Below are 22,592 nucleotides of genomic sequence, written 5' to 3' on the forward strand. Positions count from 1 at the left end.
TGTTGGTTCTTATTAAATTAAATAATAAAAAAAACTATACATACATACAGGTATGGGATCTGTTATCTGGAAACCCGTTATCCAGAAAGCTCTGAATTATGGAAAGGCTGTCTCCCATAGACTCCAAAACATTTTAAACAACCATTTCCTTCTCTGTAATCGTAAAATACTTGAAACTACGATATAATTAATCCTTATTGGAAGCAAAACTAGCTTTTTGCGTTTATTTAATATTTACGTGATTTTCTTGTAGACGTAAGGTATGAATATCCAAATTACAGGATCCATTATCTGGGATCCATTATCTGGGAAACCCCAGGTCCCATACCTGTATTACGTACCAGCCATTTCATGCACAGTGGCTAACTCCATTGTGGCCCATCAAATTAGAGTGGTGGGAAATGAAATAGAAGGTTGTTTGGTGACCATATTTCTCATGACCCTCCTCCAGTTTCAAACTACAACTTCTAGTAAATCTGCACCGATCCTTGTGAATTCATCATACTAACCAAGCCACATAGGTCCCTTTATTTCAGAGAGTCCTTTATATAAACTGATCAGATTTCCTCTTTGGCGTCTTTGCCAAACTAAACAAAAACCCAACCTAAAAGCTTAGCATTTTAGGGACCTCATTTTCTGAGACACTCAGATGGACATTCATCCTGTTCAGCAAAGATGAAGGTTTGAGTCCACAAACACATTCTTTTTGATGCTCAGCTTTGTCACTGATGAGAGAGGTGGCTGCAATGCACTCTTATCCTGTTGGTCCAATAAAAGAATCATCAATAACTTCTCTCTGCACACAATATTTTTGCTATTTGATTTTCAATCCACTACAGTTGGATAAATAAGATTATTCAGCAGTCCATCAGAACCCTAAGCTGAAAGTAAGTTGATCACTGCAACTTTTACTCAATTCTTCCTAAAAAAAAAAATCTTTTTTAAAAAGTGCTGCTTTTTTTTTGAAACCATATGCTGAAAGGGGCCCTCCTCAAATTGGCACAAAGTTGACAAATAGCTACGCTCGAAACATGTAGTGTTTAATAAACAGCACACATTTTGCAGCAACTCATTGCGCTTTATTAAAGTTTATCACCACCACTTATCTTTAATACTTTCTGTGTTTGTGATAGAACTGACTTGAATCCTCCTATCTTCTGTATTTAGTAAAAGTTTGTCTGTTGCTCAGTTTCAGAGGCAGGGTGTTTAAAAAGTGTACCACTCCTTTACCAGTCTACACACACATATGCTAGGACCGGAAGTGCAGTGCGGAAACGTGCATGCAGACTGGGATGGAATCTGTAGGTTGACTGAATATGGCGGCAATACCTAGGACTGCTTCCACCCACCTTTGGAATCCAGCATGAGTCAGCAATTAGTAACTCCACAGGCAGGACATTTAAAATAGGTGTTATTGGCCCCTTTTTACCTTAATTAGCAAAACTGTAATAACTAAAAAAAAAAAAAACACAAATATGTACAAACTTTCATAACCTGCCAAATTTTGTAAAATAAACATGGTAATTAGGGGTGTGGCCACAAAAATGGGCCTCTTTTGTATTTCCAAAATGTTGGGAGGTATGTTGGAGTGTATTGTCAGATAGGTTTCATAAGTCTTTACATGAAAGTGTAATACATAAGTGTGCAATGAATCGGGCTTGCTCTGAACATACTTTTTACCCTTTGCTACAATCACAACTTGCAAGGACCAAACATGAAGTCGTTTCAAGGAATATCAAAAACCATTAAACCAAACATATGTTCAGCACAAGCCCTCTGCATTGCACACGGGGTGTACTGCCCCTTTAATACAATCTCCAGAGGTTGTGCTGCTGGAATCAATGCAAAGGGCAGCTATTATTTTTAGGCAATACTTTAGCTAATTTTGGATTGTATTTAACACCTATTCGACAGCTATATACCAGATTCAATTAATATAATTGAATAATACATTTTTAAAGTTTTCAAAACTAATGAGGTCATGTAGGAGTCAATGGCAGAGGTACCTTGAACCATTTGAAGATGTTAATAGCCTTCATAATGTTTGAGTTTTTTCAGAGGGTTTTTGCCAAAAACTTGATCAATTCGAGTTTTTGGGTTTCGCAACGCAAACTCGCAAAATATAGTTTTTTCCATTCAAGTTTTTTTTTTTTTTTAAAATAAGAAACAATTCGAGTTGGTTGTCAGAAGTACCATAAACTGAGGAGTCGGAGTTGGAAGTACCATAAACTGAGTCGTCGAAGGATTTATGTACTGACTCTTATGATCTTAGGCTGAGCGGTTTCTGCATTTCTGAGCGATGCCAGCCTATTTACAAACGTTACAAACTAGAGAACATTGCACAGCTTCAAATTTTAAGCAACATTTTATTTTTTCCCCTAGACAATATTATAAAACACCTTTAGAAATCAGCACCAGGCAGAAAAAAAAAACAAAAAAGCAACAAAACCCAAATAATTATATCCTCTGTTTCTTTGATGTACAAGAAATTTGTGGTGGAAAAAAAGTGCGGTACAATAAAGAAAAAAAAACAAAACTTTTCATGAGACTATAGCATTTCACATAATATTTATACTTCCAAAAAGTACAATATTAATAGAGGCTTGTCAGTTGAAAATAAACAGCAGTTTGTTAAAAGACTACAGATTCTGATGCTTTAAATTAAATCCCCATTTACAATTCTCCAAGAGTAGTAGTGGTCCAATAATTCAGCGCTATTTCACGCCAAACTTCCTCGCTCTAACAAAATAGAAAAATCCCAATTTCGCGTTATCAGTTATATTATTGAAACAAACCCACATTGTTCCACAATCACTATTCACAAATAAAGTTAAAAATGAAATAATAATTAAAAAAAAAAAAAAAAAGAGGTCACGTAATACTGTTAAATAAACTACGAGATTTGTTTTCAGCAGAAACTGTAGGACCCTGAATGTCTGTACAGTGAATGTCCAATGAAGGAGCCTCGACCATTCAGGGATACGCCGGCTAGAGATTAACATGACATTTCAGAACTGAACAAGATTTATAAAAAAAAATGCACTAAACTCGGTTCATATAAGTGAGCACAAATACTTCCAAAAGTACATTAGTCATCAGCAAAAAAGGGAATGGGGTTTCAGAACTTTGCCAGTTATTGCCTTTAGTTGCAGGGAGGTGGGGGACAAAGATGGAAGCATAAGCGTAAGTTCACATCTTATTGAAGCCAAAGGGTGGGGCAGCAAGTATTATCATATCTTGTTCCCAATTGTATTTTTATTTCTAAAGAATCGATTTTTAGGCTTCTTTGTGCACGTTACTTAAGCGAGAGCTGGAAAAAAATGTCTCTTCTCATAAAAATTTCTTTGGCTATTGCAGACTGTTGGTCTAACTAAACTTTAGTTTAGAGAAGACTCGGCTAAGAATAAAATGGAAAGCTTTTCTATTTACAGGAATGATAAGCGACTGAGCAGTGGGTGCAGGAGGCTGCACTTCTGTGGGATCCATCACCCATAGATCTGTTATCTGCTGGGCTGGTTTATTGGTCCTCAATGAAGGCTGTTGTGCCACTTACTGACGCAGTCAAAATTATCAAACTCTTTTATTGCCTTAGTAATTCAGCTTTAAGGGTAAGGAAACCCCCAATGGATTCCCATATAGAATACTCTGGGATTTTATAAAATGACCAGTTCGTCAGTTGATATACTATAAAGCATGGTTACACAAACTTCTGCCATCTACTTGTTGTAGCGTTGTAGAGAATGCTGGGAAATGCGGATCTGTAACAGTTTGCCTGAACCCTTTCTAATGAATATGCAGTAGAACCCCCATTTTATGTTTTTCAGGGGACCAGAAAAACCGGTGTAAAATCAGAGAAATGTATTGAGCATAACCCATTGGTGGGACCACAAAACAACAATGTAAAATGAGGAAAAACTTAAAATCAGGGGATGTAAAACTGAGGTTCCACTGTAGTAGAGAACAACAAATTAAATGTCAAGAAAATGGCGTCTTAAATGGCAACAAAAGGCATTTGTATGATATGGAGCTTCACATTCAAAAATGGGGTTCATATCATTAGAACATTTTCAATGTAGATTTGATAACATTTCTATATACTAGGGGACTATTCTCTCTCTCACATATGTTTTTGTTGCTGGGCAGAGAAGGACAATGTTTCGCACACACCGCGGCTTCCTCTGCTTTCCTGCAGAATCAAGTGACAGGGCCTTTTACTCGTAGTGCAGGAGGCACTCTGTGGTTCTCTTCAATGAAACTGCCTTTATTAAACATGAATAAATTAGCAACAAGAGAAGGCAATTCATTTGCCAACTGAAATTTTCACGCTTGCGTGATGGAAAATCATCACTTTTTTTACATTTCTTAGCAATTTCAAAGTCCAATAGAATGATTTAAGTGGACAGAATCATTTTCTCACTTACGGAACATTCTAAGTGGTCCGCCAGTTTTGGAGGTTAAGCAAAGCAAATGTAACATTTAAACGAACAATGCGATTTCATAAAAAAAAAAAATTAAAACGTAAAAATGATAGGAAGATAAAAGATTTTTCTGAGGGGGGAGACAGACGCATTCACAGATAATCGAGTCACTGCAACTTCTTCAGGCGTTCAGCTGTTTGTTATGGTACAAATCTGGACAGTAGTCATTTAGCAGCAATGATTCCGCAATAAATAACATTTTTTTTTTATGTTTCAGTCCTGCACAAGAATTGCAGCTTTAGTCACATCAACAGCTGTAACCTACTGGCTCTAACAGCAGAGGAGACCTTAAAACCAACTGTACAATATTTGTCACACTGTGACAACAAATATTAAAAAAAAACAAAAAACGCTGGCCTGCAATAAAACAACTCCACTGTAGGTAGGTCAGAGTAGGCAGGTAGTCCCGGGACCACCGAAGCATCCGATAACAAGGAGCCGGCATAATTAGAAAGTCTTAGAATAGCATGCTTTGCCTTCTGTTCTTCCCATGACCTGAAAACAAAACACAGCCATTAGTCTGTTGGAAGAGGTAAGTGAGAATCAGAGGTGCCGGCTAATGTTCCCCCAAAGTCATGTGAGTGCACAACAAATGCAAGAGAGTGTAGAAAAAGCCCAGCGTTGAGTCCTTGCTCAGACCTATCCTGCTCTGGATAAATAACTTTTGATATCATTTTTGTGCCCCACAAGACATTAAAGGGAACATTGTGCCCAACCTTCTGCCCTGCTGCTGAATTATAATTTCCTGACTAAAGCAGAAAAAATATTGAACAGCAGCTGGAAGACTACAGGGTGACACCCCTGCTTAAAGCCAAAGCTCAATTAAAAAGGAATGTGCCTAAGGGTGATGGAACATTACATTTGTTGCCCGCACTATATCTCCTCCATCACAGGTGACAAAATGAAGTGTCTTCATCTCTGCCGGTAAAACATTTGAATCAAGTAATCATGTCCAAATGCCAGCATCAATTCAAGTTATTTACCTGCGGAGATTCAGACTGACTCCAATGGAAAGGTACTTTTTAATGTTTCGATGCCTGCGCGGGACAGGATTTAAAGGAACAGTTCAGTGTAAAAATAAAAACTGGGTAAATAGATAGGCTGTGCAAAATAGAACATGTTTCTAATATAGTTAGTTAGCCAAAAATGTAATGTATAAAGACTGGAGTGATTGGATGTCTTATATAACAGAACAGAACTTCCTGCTTTTCAGCTCTCTAACTCTGAGTTAGTCAGCGACATTAAGGGGGGCCCACATGGGACATAACTGTTCAGTGAATTTGCTTTTGAATCTGAGCTGCATGCTGCCCTCAAGTCACTGATTGGTTACTGCCTGGTAACCAATCAATGGAAACCGAGAGAGCTGAAAAACAGGAAGTAGTGTTCTGGCTATTATGTTACACACCCACAGTCACTGCAGCCTTTATACATATTTGTCTAACTATATTAGAAACAGTTTTTATTTTGCACAGCCTATCTATTTACCCAGTTTTTATTTTTACCCTGAACAATTCCTTTGACATGAGCAACTAAATATGCCATCTGCCATGGCCCTAAAGTTGCTGAAGCAATGTGGAGTATAGTACAGTAAGTATCATATATTACCGAACTACACAATGAAGGGGAGGCACAATAAACAGTAAGGGACAAGAAGATACTGGCACTGATGGGACTTAATTACTACAAACAGGGAGACAAGGGCAGTAATGAACATTCCTACTGCTGCCAGGGGAAGCACAGCGACGGGTTGGGTATGTTTATATGAAAACAAGACAAAACCTTGAAGTTTACTGTGCAGTGCTAGCCTTCAATCCCATGCCATTAGAGCCAAGCTTTCAGTCTTCTCTGTAGAAAGGAAATGATTGAGTCATTGGTACATTTTACAGGAAGTGGTAGCAAGTAATGATTGGGGCACACAGTGGGGGTGCAGTGTAACTGCCGGGACAAGCTGCAACTGCAGGAGACTTTGTTTGATCACTAAAGTCATACAATGCAGAAACACAAGCAATATTAACCAGCTGAGGTGGCATTCATTTAGGCAGCCACAGGCTCTACAGCAAGAGGTGTACTTGAAGTTGGCAGGAATACATTTTTTGTTTAAAATGAGAGTCTGTGCCCAGTATAGTCATTAAGGAGACGCCGCTGTATTAGGTGCTGTCAGTTTAGGGGGCCAGAAAGCAATGTCTATGCTATTCTTGTCAACAACAGGCTGAGGAAATGAATTAAACATGCATTGTGTCTTTTTCACTTTCTACTGTTTTTGCAAAAGATGGATTGGCTTAGTTTTTTTTCCCGCTCAAGTTTCCCATAGCAGCTCAATAAACTGGCATACTGGAATTAATACATTTCTTAGCAATGGCTTCTGCCCATACCGAGCATGCTCCCTGAACTTCACTAATGTAATGCAATAAAGCAACTGCTACGCATTCATTACTGGGCCACTGATCCAGCAGCCAAAAGACTATTGCTTTATGTGGCTTCAATTTTATTGTTATTTTTATTACTTGTGTTGGTCCAGTTTAGGATAATACCACAAGGATACATGCTGCATAGAAAAAAAAATTAAAAGCCATTTGTGGCAAGCTATTGGCTTACATGTGACATTAGCCTATGATAAAGTTTTGCCCCGTATTTTTTTTTCTAATTGACAGCTTGCAGAATTAAAACCCAAAACAAGTACTCCATTAACAAATATCATCATGCTTTTGTGCAGAAGACACATCAACCAGGGGGCAGTAAGGGATATTTAGCAGAAGTATTTACTGCTTTGAGTAACATATAATTTCAATCTCCATTTTGTGCTATGTGCTGTTAGTCCTGCTGAATCAGTAAGGAAATTGCAATGTAAACGGAAAGGAGACTAAACAATTACAGCATCAAGTAAATATGTAAAAATCCTAAACTATTTGTAATTTGACCAATTAAATTACTGCCTGGTAACAAAATAAAAAAAGCCAAGGTTAAATTAGCAACCTTGGTAAATCAATGGTCTGCTCCAGCATATGGTTGGGATTACAATTTAGTACATATTAGGCACACAGTGCTGCCAGTTTGAAAATGGCGCAGGGCATGCTTGCATGCATTTAAAAGCACACCTACAAGAAGTAGCTAGCACATTCCCCGGATAAAATTTACAGTAAGCTACATAAATCACTTTTAGGATATATTAAAAATTTTGTATATCTAATGTAGCTTCCACCCTATGATCAACCCAACATGAAATGTCTTATTTAAATGCAAACACGCATACTGCACTTGGCTGGGGTGCAGTATCCTGTGCAGAAAATCATGCTGGACCAAAAAGTCAAAGTGAAAATGTCCTGTGCAACCTTACACAATATGCCCTGGCATGCAATGGGTCCAAGAACTTACAAGAAAGTGAAGGAATGTCTTCTACTATTCTTTTTGTCCAGCAGAACTGCATTTATCTGCATTATCTTCAGAAATATACAAAATAAATCTAATGAATGTATCTTCCAGGTTTCCATGTGTTGAAGCAGATGAGCATGAATCCTAATCTGTAACCCTTTGTTACATCTATGGGAATTGTTATTTATAACTATGCTCCTCCTGTTATTTCCTGATAAGTCTGCCATGACGAGCCACGAGTCTATATGTAGCAGAGCACTACATAATGTTCGGTATGCAAAAATCAAGTGTTGTCCATTATTGTAATGCAGGAGGGTAAAATTACTTTTTCTAATTTCATTCCCATAAAGTATCTGACAGAGTCTCCTAGAACCCACCAGAGTGCCTAAAACAGCGAGGCCTGATCTCACCCTCACAGTGATTACATAGAGAGGTACAATTTTAATATACGCCCAAAGCTGATGGGAAATGTCCATGGCTGGGGTCCTCTGGGAGAATCTCTAGTAGACCAGTGTGACCCTGCATGTAGGGGCTCTAAACCTATGGAACTACAAATATAATATTGCACAGTATGCAAATGCATAAAATGCCTCTGCTATCATTGGGTGGTTTGTAGTATTCTGCTGTACATTAAGTAACTGAACAACAACTTTTGCAGACAAACATATTTAAACGGTCCACAAACATACCTGTCTCTGGATATGAAGAATTTCGAAAACCAGGATCCTTTTGCAGCTGGATATCCTTAAGACTGAATATTGAGATATCTAGGGCAGAACACAAAATCCATTACATGGCAGCAGTAACAGGAAATGCTCGTAAATTATAATTCTCCTGCTAATTACTGTGGTTGTATTATGTAATGCTTAACCTCTCCCCATGAACTGCATATATAAACACAGCACAAAACATCAAAAATCCCAGTATATTTGCAGAAGTGAGATTAATGTGCATTCAGGAATCAAGATCTAAAACAACAATATATATGTGGGTGTTGAAACCCGAACTAAACCAGAGTACAGATGTTTATTGACTTTTAAATAGAAATGGAACCACAAACTTTATCTCCGTACCCACTGAACATCAGCCAAAGGCTAGATGACACAAGTTATAGATAGATCTCTCTATCAATAGACATATATCTACATATATTGTTCTTTTTTTATTTCGTTTTATCATTTCTTTGCACATTTGCACTTAATTCCTCTTTCTATTGCAATACTTCATTACTGAACCTGGAGGCTAAAGGGTATGTACATTTGTTTAGCCACAGCAATAATCATAGTTTACACTACCACAAGGCAGCTCTTAGTAGACTAAAATTGGCATACATGCGAAGATTTGTTTGGTAAGGTTGGGTAAACGAGTCAATAAGTTGCTCAATAGGCTTTGGATAAAGAACTGATGCAGTCCTCTCCACATATGTATACATAGGCCCCAATTATGATCCAGTCGATGGCTCGAGAACCAAACAATGGGATTGTCCCCATTTGTATGACTAAATTAACCAAAGAACCACAGACCAGATCTTTTGGGGAAGGCCAACTTGCTTAATTTTTACTGTTTGACAATCGTTCATGTTTTCAGGTGTGGCTTCAATACAAAGACCCACTGTTAAATCCGCAGAAGAGCATAGTGACAAAAAGCTGAACCTTAAACATATCAACAGGTCGAAACGTGATGCGTATGCTTGTCCAACACAGGTATACACTGGACATGTACTGAATGTTACAATTGGCAACATAGAGGATCGGGTGGAATGAAAGACCAGTATCTGTCCTTCATTGTCCTAGGTCTGTTTAATGTGCTTTTGGTACAGTAGCATTTCCTTTAAACATCAACATCTGAAATCAATGAAGAGTGCCTCAATAGCTAAGATCCTAATCAAATGAAAACAAATATCTAGAGAGAATGACATGGACATACCAGGTTATATATATATATATATATATATATATATATATATATATATATATATATATATATATATATATATATATATATATATATATATATATATACATACATATATATACACACACATATATATATATATATATATATATATATATATATATATATATATATATATATATATATATATATATACATACATATATATACACACATATATATATATATATATATATATATATATATATGAACTGGGTTTCTACTTACTTTCTAGCAAACTGTGGATTTTAGTCCCTAGGCTTCGGAAGTAAGCGTGTTTCATTGCATCTTCTGCAGAAATCCTCTTTTTGGATTCATACTGAGAAAAGACAAAAAGTGGTGTCCATAAACAATGACGTATGGAAATGAAATCACGATTTACACCAAAGAAATTTTATTCAGGGAATTATAGTGACCGTTGGGCTGATAACTATCCATAAATAACATAAAATGGTTATTTTAGCTTTCAAAAAGCGAAATTGCATGTTTTTGAATTTTGTTTGGGGACAGCTGAAAACCCTTGGTACTTCCCATTCAGGTAGCAACATTATGATCACTACTTTGCTGTGCGTGCCTTTGCCCTTAAAAAGCTAAAGGTTTGCAAGATCAACATCAGAGCTTATACAACATTTTCCCAAAAAGATAGAAATTGTGGGAATGTGCTTCCTTTGGGATGCTGTATTTAAAGGTGCTTCTAGGTTTCATCACCAACTACAGCAAGAAGTAAGCTAAAGGTATATTTTTTTTTATACATTTTCAAAGATTAATTGCAATCATTACATTTATATAGTGCATCAGAACTCCATCATTGATTGTATCATAAATTATTAAATTCTTGCCCAAATGCAACTTGAAGTCAGTGATGTGAAAGGTATATCTGATCTTTAATCCCATAATCCTGTAACAACACAGCATGGTTTAAGAAACAATTTAATTTACCTGAAGAAACCGGGTTAATAACTCAATTCCCTCTGAATCTAACCTAGAAGAAAAACAAAGAATGAAAATAAATGTAAACATTAAACTGTGTGCTTCAGGCATCTACAGTAGAATAATGTCAAATATGACATCTATTTCCAAGCACAATCAAAATAAATCACTGGATCAATGAGAAGACTGTATAACCAGTTGCTCAGCTGGGGGTAGGGACTGATTGTTCCTGGAAAACTGCAAGTAGAATGTGACTTAAAGGTAAATGTCTGCATGAGACTTTATTAGAGGTTCTATAGGAAAATACATCAATTTAAAACTTCCATAGTGAACTAGTGTATGTTGATCAGTGACAGAAACCCCAGTTACATCCATCTTAATGCCAGGTTTTAACACAATTTAATCCAAGAAAAATCCAAGGTAGTGAATATTTATACAAAGCATTAAAGTGGACCCGTCACCCAAACAAAATTATTCCAAATCCTATTTTATCATGTTAGTCAAGCAAAATTAACTTTAATTACACTGTATAAATTATTTGAATATTGTTTCCATCAGTCTGGGAATTCAAAATTATAGCAACCAGGAAGGAGCCATTTTGTGGACACTGTTATTAAGGCAAGCCTTGCATCATCTCAGAATCTTGTTTGTGCACCAGGGGACAGGGACCCAATGTCCATCCCCATGCACTGGTTACACAATTAAATGGTTAAGAGAGCTGGGGGAATGTGGGGAGAGCGGTGACATCTAGGAAGTGCTGAATGGAAAGTGAAAGTAATTGCTTGCCCCGCCTCTATGCCTAGGCATAGAGGCGGGGTAGGCAATATTTGATTGACAGCTGATCTTTTTAAATGAGTTTACAGCAGCTATGAACGCTTTAATAAAAAAAATAAATTAGATTTCATATTTAATTTAAAAAGGACTTTTATTATACAGATTTTCATGTCTGGGTGACAGGTCCACTTTAAGGTCTACTTTTTGTTGTTGTCCTTAAAAGTACACCACTTCAATGCTGATGGAGTTATGCTCAGCAGCACAGAAAGACACCTATCTGTAAAAAACACATTCTGGATAATATTAGAAAACGCCATATCTGAATATCTCAGCAAATAAATTGTTTTACTCTTGTAACTAATGCAAGGTGATGGCCACACTACCTTTTTATATACCCATAATCATCTCATGAACTACAATAGAACTGTATAATTGTTGGATATCAACAGGGCTGCTGCTGTATTGTACCCTTTGATCTCATAGGATATTAGTTGCTGAATTTTAAAAAATGCTTGCGTGCATGAGGCTTTTAAATTACAAAAAAAAGATTGACGAGAAAAACAGATAGTATACAGGCCAGCACACTGATAAGTACTTGCTGCACTTAAATGTTTGGATTAAATGTTTCTTAAAGGTGGAAATACCTTGGTGCGTGGTTGATAAGAGGTTGAGGTTTGTACTTCGGAAAATTGTAGTTTCGAAATTCATCATTTGAAGAGATTCCAGTCCATATTTCTTCAGCTGGAGTTCCTGTGAAAAGCAGTGCCATTAGAATTTACTGAAATACTTCTCTGAATGAAATACTTCAGTGGCTTAAAAACCATAACTTGCTTACATGTAGATGGAAAACGATAACTCAACAAGAGTCAGCAAAATTCAGTCACATTCAGGAGCTGCCTAATAAAGCAAAACTTTTCTGCTAGCAGGCTTAGTGGGCACAAATAACGGAATCCATGGTCACAAAATAATTGAGAGAAGTGGGAAGGTGTATTGACAAATAAATGGTGACTGAGACATGAGACTACTGGTGGGAAAGATCTCAGCAGCAACTTCCAAGTTTAGTTACATAACTAAAGCATCACAAAAAACAGTTCTAGCAATCAAGCAGCTCAATGTCACTTCACAAGAAGCCACTGTTTTATTTACCTAGAAGCCGGAATATTAAGTGAAGTTCATCTTCCACTGTAGAACCAGGAAACAGAGGCCTTCCTGAAGCCATTTCAAAAAATATACAGCCAACGCCCCTTGAAAGGAAAAAGAGAACAAAACAGATAACAGTCAAACATACATGAAATACGGTTTTCTACACAAATATAGTCTACTAAATAAACAAATGCTACAATTAATATAGATTGTACATTTTCCATGAATATACACAATATTGCTGAGCTATAAAATATATCTGGTGCATTAATGAACGACTAATGCAAATGTATCAAGAAATAAAATAATTCATATATAATTACCACATATCAATTTGAGTGGAGTATTCAGAAGAGCCAAGAAGGACATCAGGAGGCCTGTACCATAATGTCACAACCTCATTGGAATAGGTTTTTGTTGGAACACTCTTTGCTCTGGCCAAACCTACAAGAAAAAGACAGACCAGGTGGAAAGTTGCAAAAGCAGCTCTGGCTTCAGTGCAAACTACATTCTATATGTGATATTTAAAGTTATGTGTTTAAAAAAAATTAAGCAAACAATATGGTGTATATGATTAACAACACAGGGTAATACATGGGAGGGGGTGTGAAATCTACAGTGTAAATGATTCTGATTGTGATGGTCATAAAGTCAGTTTTAGAGATGAACAGATAAGTGCAGAGCAGGGGGTTCAGCCTTAAGAGTTATCAGAAGATATCCACTGTAAAAATACAACTTATGTGGAATACAAACAAAGCCATCAGTACAGTACTGTATAATGCACTGCACTAAGCAACATAGTTGCCATGGTATTGATAAAATCACCTATAAAACTATGACAACCTGAAGTAGCCATATGATCAGTCTACTTCAGCTGAGATGAAAGCATGGTAAAAAGGCAGGACTGTGATTTTAAGGGGTTATACACAGCCACTCAATGCAGACAATGCCAGAACATTTACATTACTTTGCACTTGGCTTTTGTGTGCAGTAATTTGCTCTACTTTACTATAATGATTTGGCTTAGTACTTGGAAAGAAAAGGACAATAGGGGATACATTTAAGCAGATCATTTACACATTTACAATGCCTGTCATTACTGTTATATAACAAGCCTTTTTGTAAGCAAATTTAAATGATCTATGTCAAATTCAATCATCTGTGATAACATCTATGATTACAGTCCATTTCTTCAGCATTTGTTTGGGAACTATTCACCCTCAAGCACTGCACTACATTAAAATTATGTTTTGCCCAACAAAGCAGATTTTTCTGCACAAACTAACTCTGACTTGGACATGATACAGATCTAATCTAAGTGAATGTCGCTAGAATCTCACTGTGCATTTGCAGCAGAGAAAAGACAGTTATCCACATTGCTCACCAGTACCATGTTAGTCTCAGTATTTGTAAGACTTACAGTATAATCTTTTGTACCAAATTATTGGAAGGGTGATCATTTTTGACAACTAGTAGATGCTATAATGGTAAATCATGACTTTGTTTTACAGTCTGGGATATTGGAATTGCCAGAGCAAGAACAAGGTAGAAGTGGGTATACTTTGCTTTGTTACCAAGCAGAGCAGTGTTTGGGTCTTTCAGTAATCAAATTCTTAAGCCACTACACCTACCATGTGCTGGGTTGACAGGTATTTGTCTAGCTAATCAGATTTCGGAATATTCTGGTTAACAAAATAAAAAAAAATAAAAGATTGAGAGTACTATAGGCCCCATACCAAAATCAGCCAATTTCAATTCGCCTTTTTCATTTATTAGCAGGTTCTGTGGTTTCAGGTCTCTGTGAAGCACTTTCCTTTTATGACAGTAAGCCAAGCCACGCAGGATTTGGTACAAAAATATCTGTCAAAAATATATATGATAATACATTACAAACTTTAATATGAAGTACATCATTTAGCCTTAAAATAGTCAGTTCACCTAATGGATGTACAGTAAAAGCAGCTTTAGATATGTATGGCAGCTTCCTATTCTTCAGAACTGCGGCAAGAAATGAAGAGCTGTAGTTTGACATTACCATTTCATCTGCCAATTAACTCACTGAGTGCATGAAACGTCAAAACATGTCCAATCAATCAGTTGTTTGGCAGGATTGTAGAAGGAACGGTTTAAATGGCCTGCTCAACCTGGCACAAACATCCAGACTGCGAGCAACATGGTGTAATTGTCCAAATGGCCCAAGCAAATCTAGACATGTGTAGCCAGCAATATTAACAATGTGCTTTAACCTTGAATAATGTAGAAAGCAAAATAAACACTTTGTACCTTTACATTGTGTATGCTCATAATATTCCCACAGTCATCCATATACTGCTTTAAATCTTTGTCCTGTGGAAAAAAATGAGAGGTACTCATTATACAACCATACTTGTATAGGAAATGAAAAAGCATAATTAAACACTCAGATAAATACAGGGGGGACACTTTGCCATAAATAAAGCTTTGTAATAAAACGGTACCCTAATTGGTTAAAATGTCTTTCTTAGTGGCATCATACCAAGCATGTAAAAGGTCAATCTATGCAAATGTGGCAAATGACTGTAGCACATCTGTGCTGTACATCTGTGGCTAGATTTAGAATATGAGATTTTTTTTCTGCAGCAACATGCTGTTGCCTCAAGTTCTGGTTAACTTCGCAACACTTATTCCTTTTAGTTTCTCTGTAAACATAAGATCAAATACTCTGAAGCCTTAATTACCCAGCTGAGTTCTTGTGGTTAGCTTGAGCATATATTGCAAAGAAGCAAAGCATAATACAGTAATCTACTTCCCAGTTTTAAACAAAAATACATATACGAAGTGGCTCAAGGCACAAATATGCACACACACATCTCTGGGTACTCTTTATGCTGGGTCACAAGGGGTTACCACTGGCATCCAAACTAGAGTAAGCAAAGATACATGACTCAACTGGGAAGATTCATTGTAAGTGGAATAAATCTTACACTGGGGGTTGTGACTTAACATCTCTTGCAAATCAATATAACTTTATGTATAAAATATATTGGTACTTACCAGATATTCAAAGACGAGCGTCAGTGATTTGTCCGTGTGGACAATATCATGTAACGTGACAATGTTTGCGTGCTTTAAGTCCTTTAGTAATGATACTGCACATAACAAAAAAACGTTTCAGTTATGCTGTCAATTTGGAAACACATTTAATTTTTATAAAGCAGAAGGAAAGGTAAAATTAGCCTAGTTTTTAGACACCTCAAAGTAATTCTAGTCACTTACCTGCTACTCTGGGCTGGCACTCCTCTTCTTCAAAAAAACTTACCAGCTTGAGGTACTGTTTAGTGAGCACTCTTTCTTCATGTGTCCCCTATACAGAGATGTCTATACCACCCATGAGCCCTTTTAAAGAGATACTGAAACGTTCCTATAAAATCCATACGAATGTGTTAGTATTACTGGGGAAGTTTGGGCATTGACTTTTTTCTTTTTAAAATGTACCCAAGGCCTCCCGGCCAGCTTACCTCATACACAGTTTATGGTCCTGTTCAATTCTATCAGTTGCGCTGGGCTGGAGGGGGTGCAATCCTTCCATAGACTCCAGGAGTGTTTTCAGTTGTAACTGGCCTATGGAAGGATTGCATCGCCTCCAGTCCAGTGCGAGTGAAGAAAACAGAGCAGAGCCTGCTTCTCTCTTTTCCATAACGAAGTTCAGGTACCGATGAACTGGGGGGCAGCATGTGGGCAATTTTAAAATAAAAATAGTTATTTAATCTCAATCTCCCTCAGGAATTCAGACACATTCCTATGGATTTATATTGGAAGGTGTTAGAATTGCATTAAAATGTCACAGAGGAAATCAAGGAAGGCATAATAAAATGCCAACATAATGCTCAGCAAACAGTACCCTGGGCAGGTAAATTTCTTTGAAGAAAAGGAGCACCAACTTCTGCTACAGTGATTCAGTAATCAGAACCAATATAAGAGTAGAATGCGACATATAGATTTGCTTTAATAGCAAATACATTTAGTTGTTTAATACCACTGTAATAAATATAGATTGGCAAAGTGCTTAGAATACCATATTCTTCCATTTAGCATTTTGTACTCGGCACAGATGTATTAGGAAATTTACCTTCTCTGATAGCTGTACAAGGTGCTCCTTCTTCATGCTCCAAACGAATTTCTTTTAGCGCAACAAGGTTTTCTGTCAACTTACTTCGTCCTTTAAATACTGTTGCATAAGTTCCCTATGTAAAGACAGTTACATTAATTTCGATAAAGAAGAAAACTTGAGAGGAGGAATAATTTACATGGCTACGACCAAGGCTATGATTAAATTACACCTCATTTACCTTTGCTTGAGAAAACAAATGACAGTTAAAAAACAAATGACAGTTTTTTTCTTCCCTCAATATATAAGACAAACATCATTCTACAGTATGTTGACGTTTGTGTATTCACAATTGAATTATCCAACCCCTAGCCCAACTGATTGGATTAAACAGGATTCAGGCCATGTGCCACTGGAACACATTGCGGCAGCCTCAAGAGCTTGTTTATTTCAGGGAAAAAAATATCTATATAAGTACTAAATTTTGTAAACTGTGATTTCATAGGCCACTGCTTATTACTCAATATACATGCTGAACTTCTGCAACTCACAAGTTGGATTCAACATTATGGAACAAACCATGAGGTAAACTGTAATAGATTTATGGCTTTAGATTAGAACTAAATATATCATGAAAAGACTGCAACAGCACTGAATCGCTCATTTCGCTGATTGCTCATTTTCTTGATGGATCTAAACTCTTGATGGATCTAAACTCTTGATGGATCTAAACTCTTGATGGATCTAAACTCTTGATGGATCTAAACTCTTGATGGATCTAAACTCTTGATGGATCTAAACTCTTGATGGATCTAAACTCTGGATACCAAAGTGGCATATCTTAATACGCCTCCCCTGACTTCTTAAGTCAAGCAGTCCTCCAAGTTTTCAGCCAACTTTGGAATAGGAGCAAGTTCTTAATTATCACCAGATACACAGTGTTCAATGAAAAAAAAATATCTACTAACCTCCCCAAGTTTTTCCAATTTGACATAGGTTTCCATCTTCCCAAAGCCAATTTCTGACTGCAAGGCAGAAAAAAAAAATGAAAATAGATATTATAATATTTTCCTGGTAGGGCCACAGTATATTGCAAAGCATACAGAACCTTTCTGAGCCTAGACTGTTTTGGCTAAGGCATGCCAGTACATTAGGCACCCTCAGGGAATTAAATATCTTACTTTTATCCTTGGGCAGGAGCTCTTTGAAAATAAATGCACCAGTCAGCAGTACCATCACACTATTACTTCCCAGAGATCCCTTGCCCTCTAGCCAGACATGCGCCTGTGCACTGTAGTAAAAATGTTTCTAGCTATGCACAAAGGATTTCTTGTACCAAAATATTGGTACTATGGTGCACAGATCCCAAAGCCAGTTCATTTTTTTTTCTGAACAAGAGCAAAAGGTACATGATGTAATTCACTGGGTTAGAGTTAACAGAAATACAGCCTGGATAATTACTGAAGGGAAATTGGAGGGACCATAAAACAACAATATAATCAGAGCGCATGACATGGGTGACTGTAAACCATAGCAACATTAAAATTAAAGAGTCTGATATATTTACATCTGTTATTTCCTGGAAGTCATGGGGTCACTTAACAGGAAGGTCCTCATGTTATACCAAAGTACATGTGCACAAGGATCAAGCCATGGATAGCAACTAGATCAGATCATAAAGGTTGATGTTTACTGTGTGCAGATCCAAAGTTCGTTGGAGATTAATATATGTGTACTGGGCATAAATATATATTAGGACTATTAAAGATTAACTTTAAAGTATGTGTAAAACTTCAACTCAATAGAAATATTTTTACACTGATGAACACTGCAAGATATTGATGTCATTTTGTCATGTTCGATCCACCATGATTCCGTCTACATACCTGCAACTGGGGAATTGCAAATTAACTGCTACACCTACCTAACTTTTGAGCAGCAGAAATCACTAGGTAAGCAGCATATTCAGCATACTTCATGCTGTCTGCACAAGACAAATTAGGCAAGCACACTTAACTGTAATGTATAAAAAGAGAACAGAGGCGCCAAAAGAATAAAAGGATATAAACGAGTTTAAAAACCAAAACTTGGTAATCAGAGGAGGCAGTAGTGGACTTACCTCCTCCAAGCAGACACAAAACGACTGTAATTAAGCAGTCAAAATTTATTAGCGAACTCCAATATATTGGTAACCTTGGTTTGTGAGTATATCTTATCTACTCTTATTTCATTATCCTGTACCAATACATATTACACTATTGGGGCTCTTGGTGTTCCTTTTGTTTATACACTTAACTGTAAATTCAAGAAAAATAAATTGGAGATATCTGCACCAAAAGAAAAGTGATATCCTTTATTAAGGATTTACTAAAGTAGGTCAGAAATGAAAGAGAACTTACTAATGACGCTCTACGTGACCTTCTGCTCAAAGGTTGGTCAAATGGAGGACTGTTGATTTGCAGCTTTTCCAAATATCCATCGGGTATCCTAATATCAGCTGGAAGTGACAGCCTCTTGTTCAGGTCCTGGAACAAAAGGAACACATTTAAGTGATCATAACATAAATTGTTATTACCATACTGTAAAAAAAAAGGCCTTTGGAAATAGTACATGCCACATAAGTGGGATGTATCAGTGTGTAGCATTCATGTTGCAAAAAACTTTGGTAGGAGGAAGTGCTAATACAATCAGTTTTAACTGTATTAAACACCAGCATAAACAGTTTATCTGAAATTCTCTTTGCTCACATTGATACTCAAAACACAGACTGTAGTGTGTTTATAGATACATGGAAAAAACAGCAGTCACTCTTCTGTCTTTCTTATCCCTTTGGAAAAAAAATAATGGCAAAATCAGGATTCAGAAAGCAAAAATGTTGACTTTTGATCTTTCACACATTAATGATATCCATTTAATTGCATGGATAACTTCAAATAAAAGACTTGTGAATTTTGATAAATTGTGTTCTTGTTCTTTTGACTGCAATATCATTAAATAAAATACAACAAAGTAAACAGGTCATATGAATATGCTTTAACAAATTACTTGGTGGAAGTCGTGAAGTTGTTATTTCTGCGTAATTACTGTTGGCTTCAAAAGATGCTGTCAGCTTAATTACATTGTAAAAGTGTGCTTTCATGTAAGAAACAGAGAGGAAAAACTTGTTCACAAATTAACTTTTGAGAAACAATAGCACTTAACAAAAAAAAAAAAAAAAAACTTCCTTATATCACAAAATTATCAGCTAGTGTGCATAAAACACTTGCCTAAGCAAAAGCTTGCCACACAGGGTAAGGTGCCCTCACACTACTTGATTGCTCAGCATTTGCGAGGATGATTTTACCAGGCAGGTGACATTCCTGGGTGTTTAATCATCCTGGGAGGTTCTCAAGAAATATGGACACAGGAACATATTCACTAATGGCAACAACTTGCACAACATAATGGCTTCCAGGCACCGGTATAGTATAATATACAGACACATTTATTGCTGAAAAAGACAGCAAGTATGAGGAGCTTTACAAAAGTCCTTACAATGCATAGTATTTTGTTCTACATTAGAGGGGACTAATTATGAATTGATGGAGAATTGCCGATTGGGCACATTGGTGTAATTGATAATTAAAGGCTACAACATGGATGTTTAACACTGTGAAGGCAGTTTTTTTAAGGACATGTCTTAAGAATTACCTGGATTGGGTCCTTTAGAAAGATCGCTAGATAAAAAAAAACAATAAACACACAATTCTGACTGAAAATACAGTGATCCAAAGCATACCACATCATCTATAAAACATGGTGAAGGGCGTGCATGGGTGCCAGTGGCACTGGGACACTAGTGTTTATCGCTGATGTGACACAGGACAGAAGAAGCCGAATGAATTTGGAGGTGTACAGAGACATACTGTCTGCTCAAATCCAGCTAAATGCAGTGAAATTGATTGGGAGGTGTTTCATAATGGCTCAAAACATACAACCAAAGCAACCCAGGAGTTTATTAAAGAAAAGAAGTGGAATATTTTTGAATGGCCAAGTCAGTAACCTGATCTGAAGCCAATTGAGCATGCATTTCACTTGTTGAAGACTTAACTTTGGACAGAAAGACCCACAAACAAAGAGCAACTGAAAGCCGCTGCAGTAAAGGCCTGTCAGAGCATTAAAAAGGAGGAAACAGAATCAGGTGATGTCCATGAGTTCAAGACTTCAGGCTGTCATTGCCAGCAAAGGGTTTTCAACCAAGTATTAGAAATTAACATTTTATTTTGTTTTTTTAATTTGTCTTATTACTTTTGAGCCCCTGAAATGAAGTGATTGTGTTAAAAAAAGGCTTTAGTTACCCACATTTTTATGCAATCTTTTTGTTCAACCCACTGAATTAAAGCTGAAAGTCTGCAGTTCAACTGCATCTGAGTTGTTTAATTTAAAATTCATTGTGGTAATGTACAGAACCAAAATTAGAAAAAAAGTTGTCTGTCCAAATGTTTATGGACCTAGGCCAAAAAAAAATCACAGAACATAACCTAATTACATATAAATGGCACTCGCTCATTGTATGTATTTCTTCAAAAATAGTCAGAGCACCCTTCACTATCAATCGCCATCAGATATTTTAGTACAAGAAAATAAGTATAATATCTCCAGCAGGGTGCAGCATAATTCCAGCAGTCCTGTAGTGAGCGGAGAATTACCATGGCTGAATATAGGATATAACCTCAAACTTTATGGTTCACATTAACACTCTGCCACAATCTAGTGATTTTTTTGTGTTAACTAGTCTATTACTAGCTATAGGTAGTACCTGCCTCCTAATCAAACTCACAGATGTCTTTAGGGCAAAACAGAAAAAAAGATAGTTTGACTTAGCATTAAATATACATTTCAGTAGGAGCTGTCCTCGGTATTGGACATGCATTACTTCCAAAAGGGTCTATGAAGCTTACAGTAGAGGCACAGTGATAACTCTCAGTATATCAACATTCACTTGTTATCTCTAAGTGGTAAATCTAGGACTATGTGACCAAATTTTACCCAATTACTGTGCACCTCGGTCCATTTTCTCTAATACAAAAAATAAACCACAGAAACTGGAGTTACTTTTATATAGCTCTCTGTATTTTCAGAAAATGCTCAGTGTGTGATCCTTAGACCAATATTTATACCCTATCTGAGTTAGCCTGAAACAAGCCTACTAATGTACCAGTTACCTTGTTTAAATCTAATAAAAAAAAAAAAAAAACAGTTTAATGCAGGTTTTATTTTAAGATCATTCTTGTAGCATTTGTGCTTGATAAAGTTAAAAACACATCGCTGAAGCTTTAATGGTTCAAATGCATCGATCGTCTACAAATAAATATGCCAATATGCAATCACCTGCTACAAATAACTTTCTCTTGTTTCAGCAAGCATTTTTACTTCCACATTATATGCCTATTGGGAAATGGGAAAACATTAGTTCAAGACTGCTGTATAGTCTAGGATTCCGAAAACACTAATATATACTGATAAAAATAAGTTCCAAAGGGTGCTGGCCCTGTAGTTTACACACTGAATGCCTGAGGCACACTGACAAGGCTACAGACATGTGTTTAGTCAAAATGCTGCTTGAGACTGGGGCAAAGGCAAAGATAAAACTCTCAATAAATCTGAAAGATTTTTGGGAGATTAGGGGAGAGATTTTTAATAGCAGGGTAACCAAAGTGTCCTAAATAAATGTTGCCAGGTGATGAATACAAGCTAGTGTAAATGTGCACTGGTCAGTAAATCTGTGTTACTACGCACTGCTGTAGTAATGAGGCACTTGTACAAGATTTTGCCCAATTTTTGTAACCATATTTCCTACATAAAGGCCTGTCGTTACA

General features: G+C 36.7%; 1 protein-coding gene across 5 annotated transcripts in view; it reads right to left on the reverse strand.

Moving 5' to 3' along the window:
• Positions 1–2,346: 2,346 nt before the first annotated feature.
• The window catches only part of cdk17.L (cyclin-dependent kinase 17 L homeolog), a 99,107-nt gene continuing 78,861 nt past the window's right edge, over positions 2,347–22,592 (reverse strand). For 4 of the 5 annotated variants that reach the window (XM_018252353.2, XM_018252355.2, XM_018252352.2 and 1 more), the window contains 13 exons: positions 19,134–19,259; positions 17,703–17,759; positions 16,756–16,870; positions 15,681–15,775; positions 14,931–14,993; positions 14,384–14,507; positions 12,971–13,091; positions 12,651–12,748; positions 12,149–12,254; positions 10,740–10,782; positions 10,029–10,119; positions 8,537–8,614; positions 2,347–4,973 (listed from right to left, as the gene is read on the reverse strand). In XM_018252353.2, coding sequence (XP_018107842.1) covers positions 4,936–4,973; positions 8,537–8,614; positions 10,029–10,119; positions 10,740–10,782; positions 12,149–12,254; positions 12,651–12,748; positions 12,971–13,091; positions 14,384–14,507; positions 14,931–14,993; positions 15,681–15,775; positions 16,756–16,870; positions 17,703–17,759; positions 19,134–19,259 — 1,155 coding nt within the window. In that variant the 3' untranslated portion in view covers positions 2,347–4,935. Of the gene's footprint in view, positions 4,974–6,257; positions 6,324–8,536; positions 8,615–10,028; positions 10,120–10,739; positions 10,783–12,148; positions 12,255–12,650; positions 12,749–12,970; positions 13,092–14,383; positions 14,508–14,930; positions 14,994–15,680; positions 15,776–16,755; positions 16,871–17,702; positions 17,760–19,133; positions 19,260–22,592 lie in introns of all 5 variants that reach the window. The other variant, XM_018252351.2, reaches the window with a different exon arrangement.

This window comes from Xenopus laevis, chromosome 3L (assembly GCF_017654675.1).
Source record: "Xenopus laevis strain J_2021 chromosome 3L, Xenopus_laevis_v10.1, whole genome shotgun sequence".
Classification (NCBI taxonomy): Eukaryota; Metazoa; Chordata; class Amphibia; order Anura; family Pipidae; genus Xenopus; species Xenopus laevis.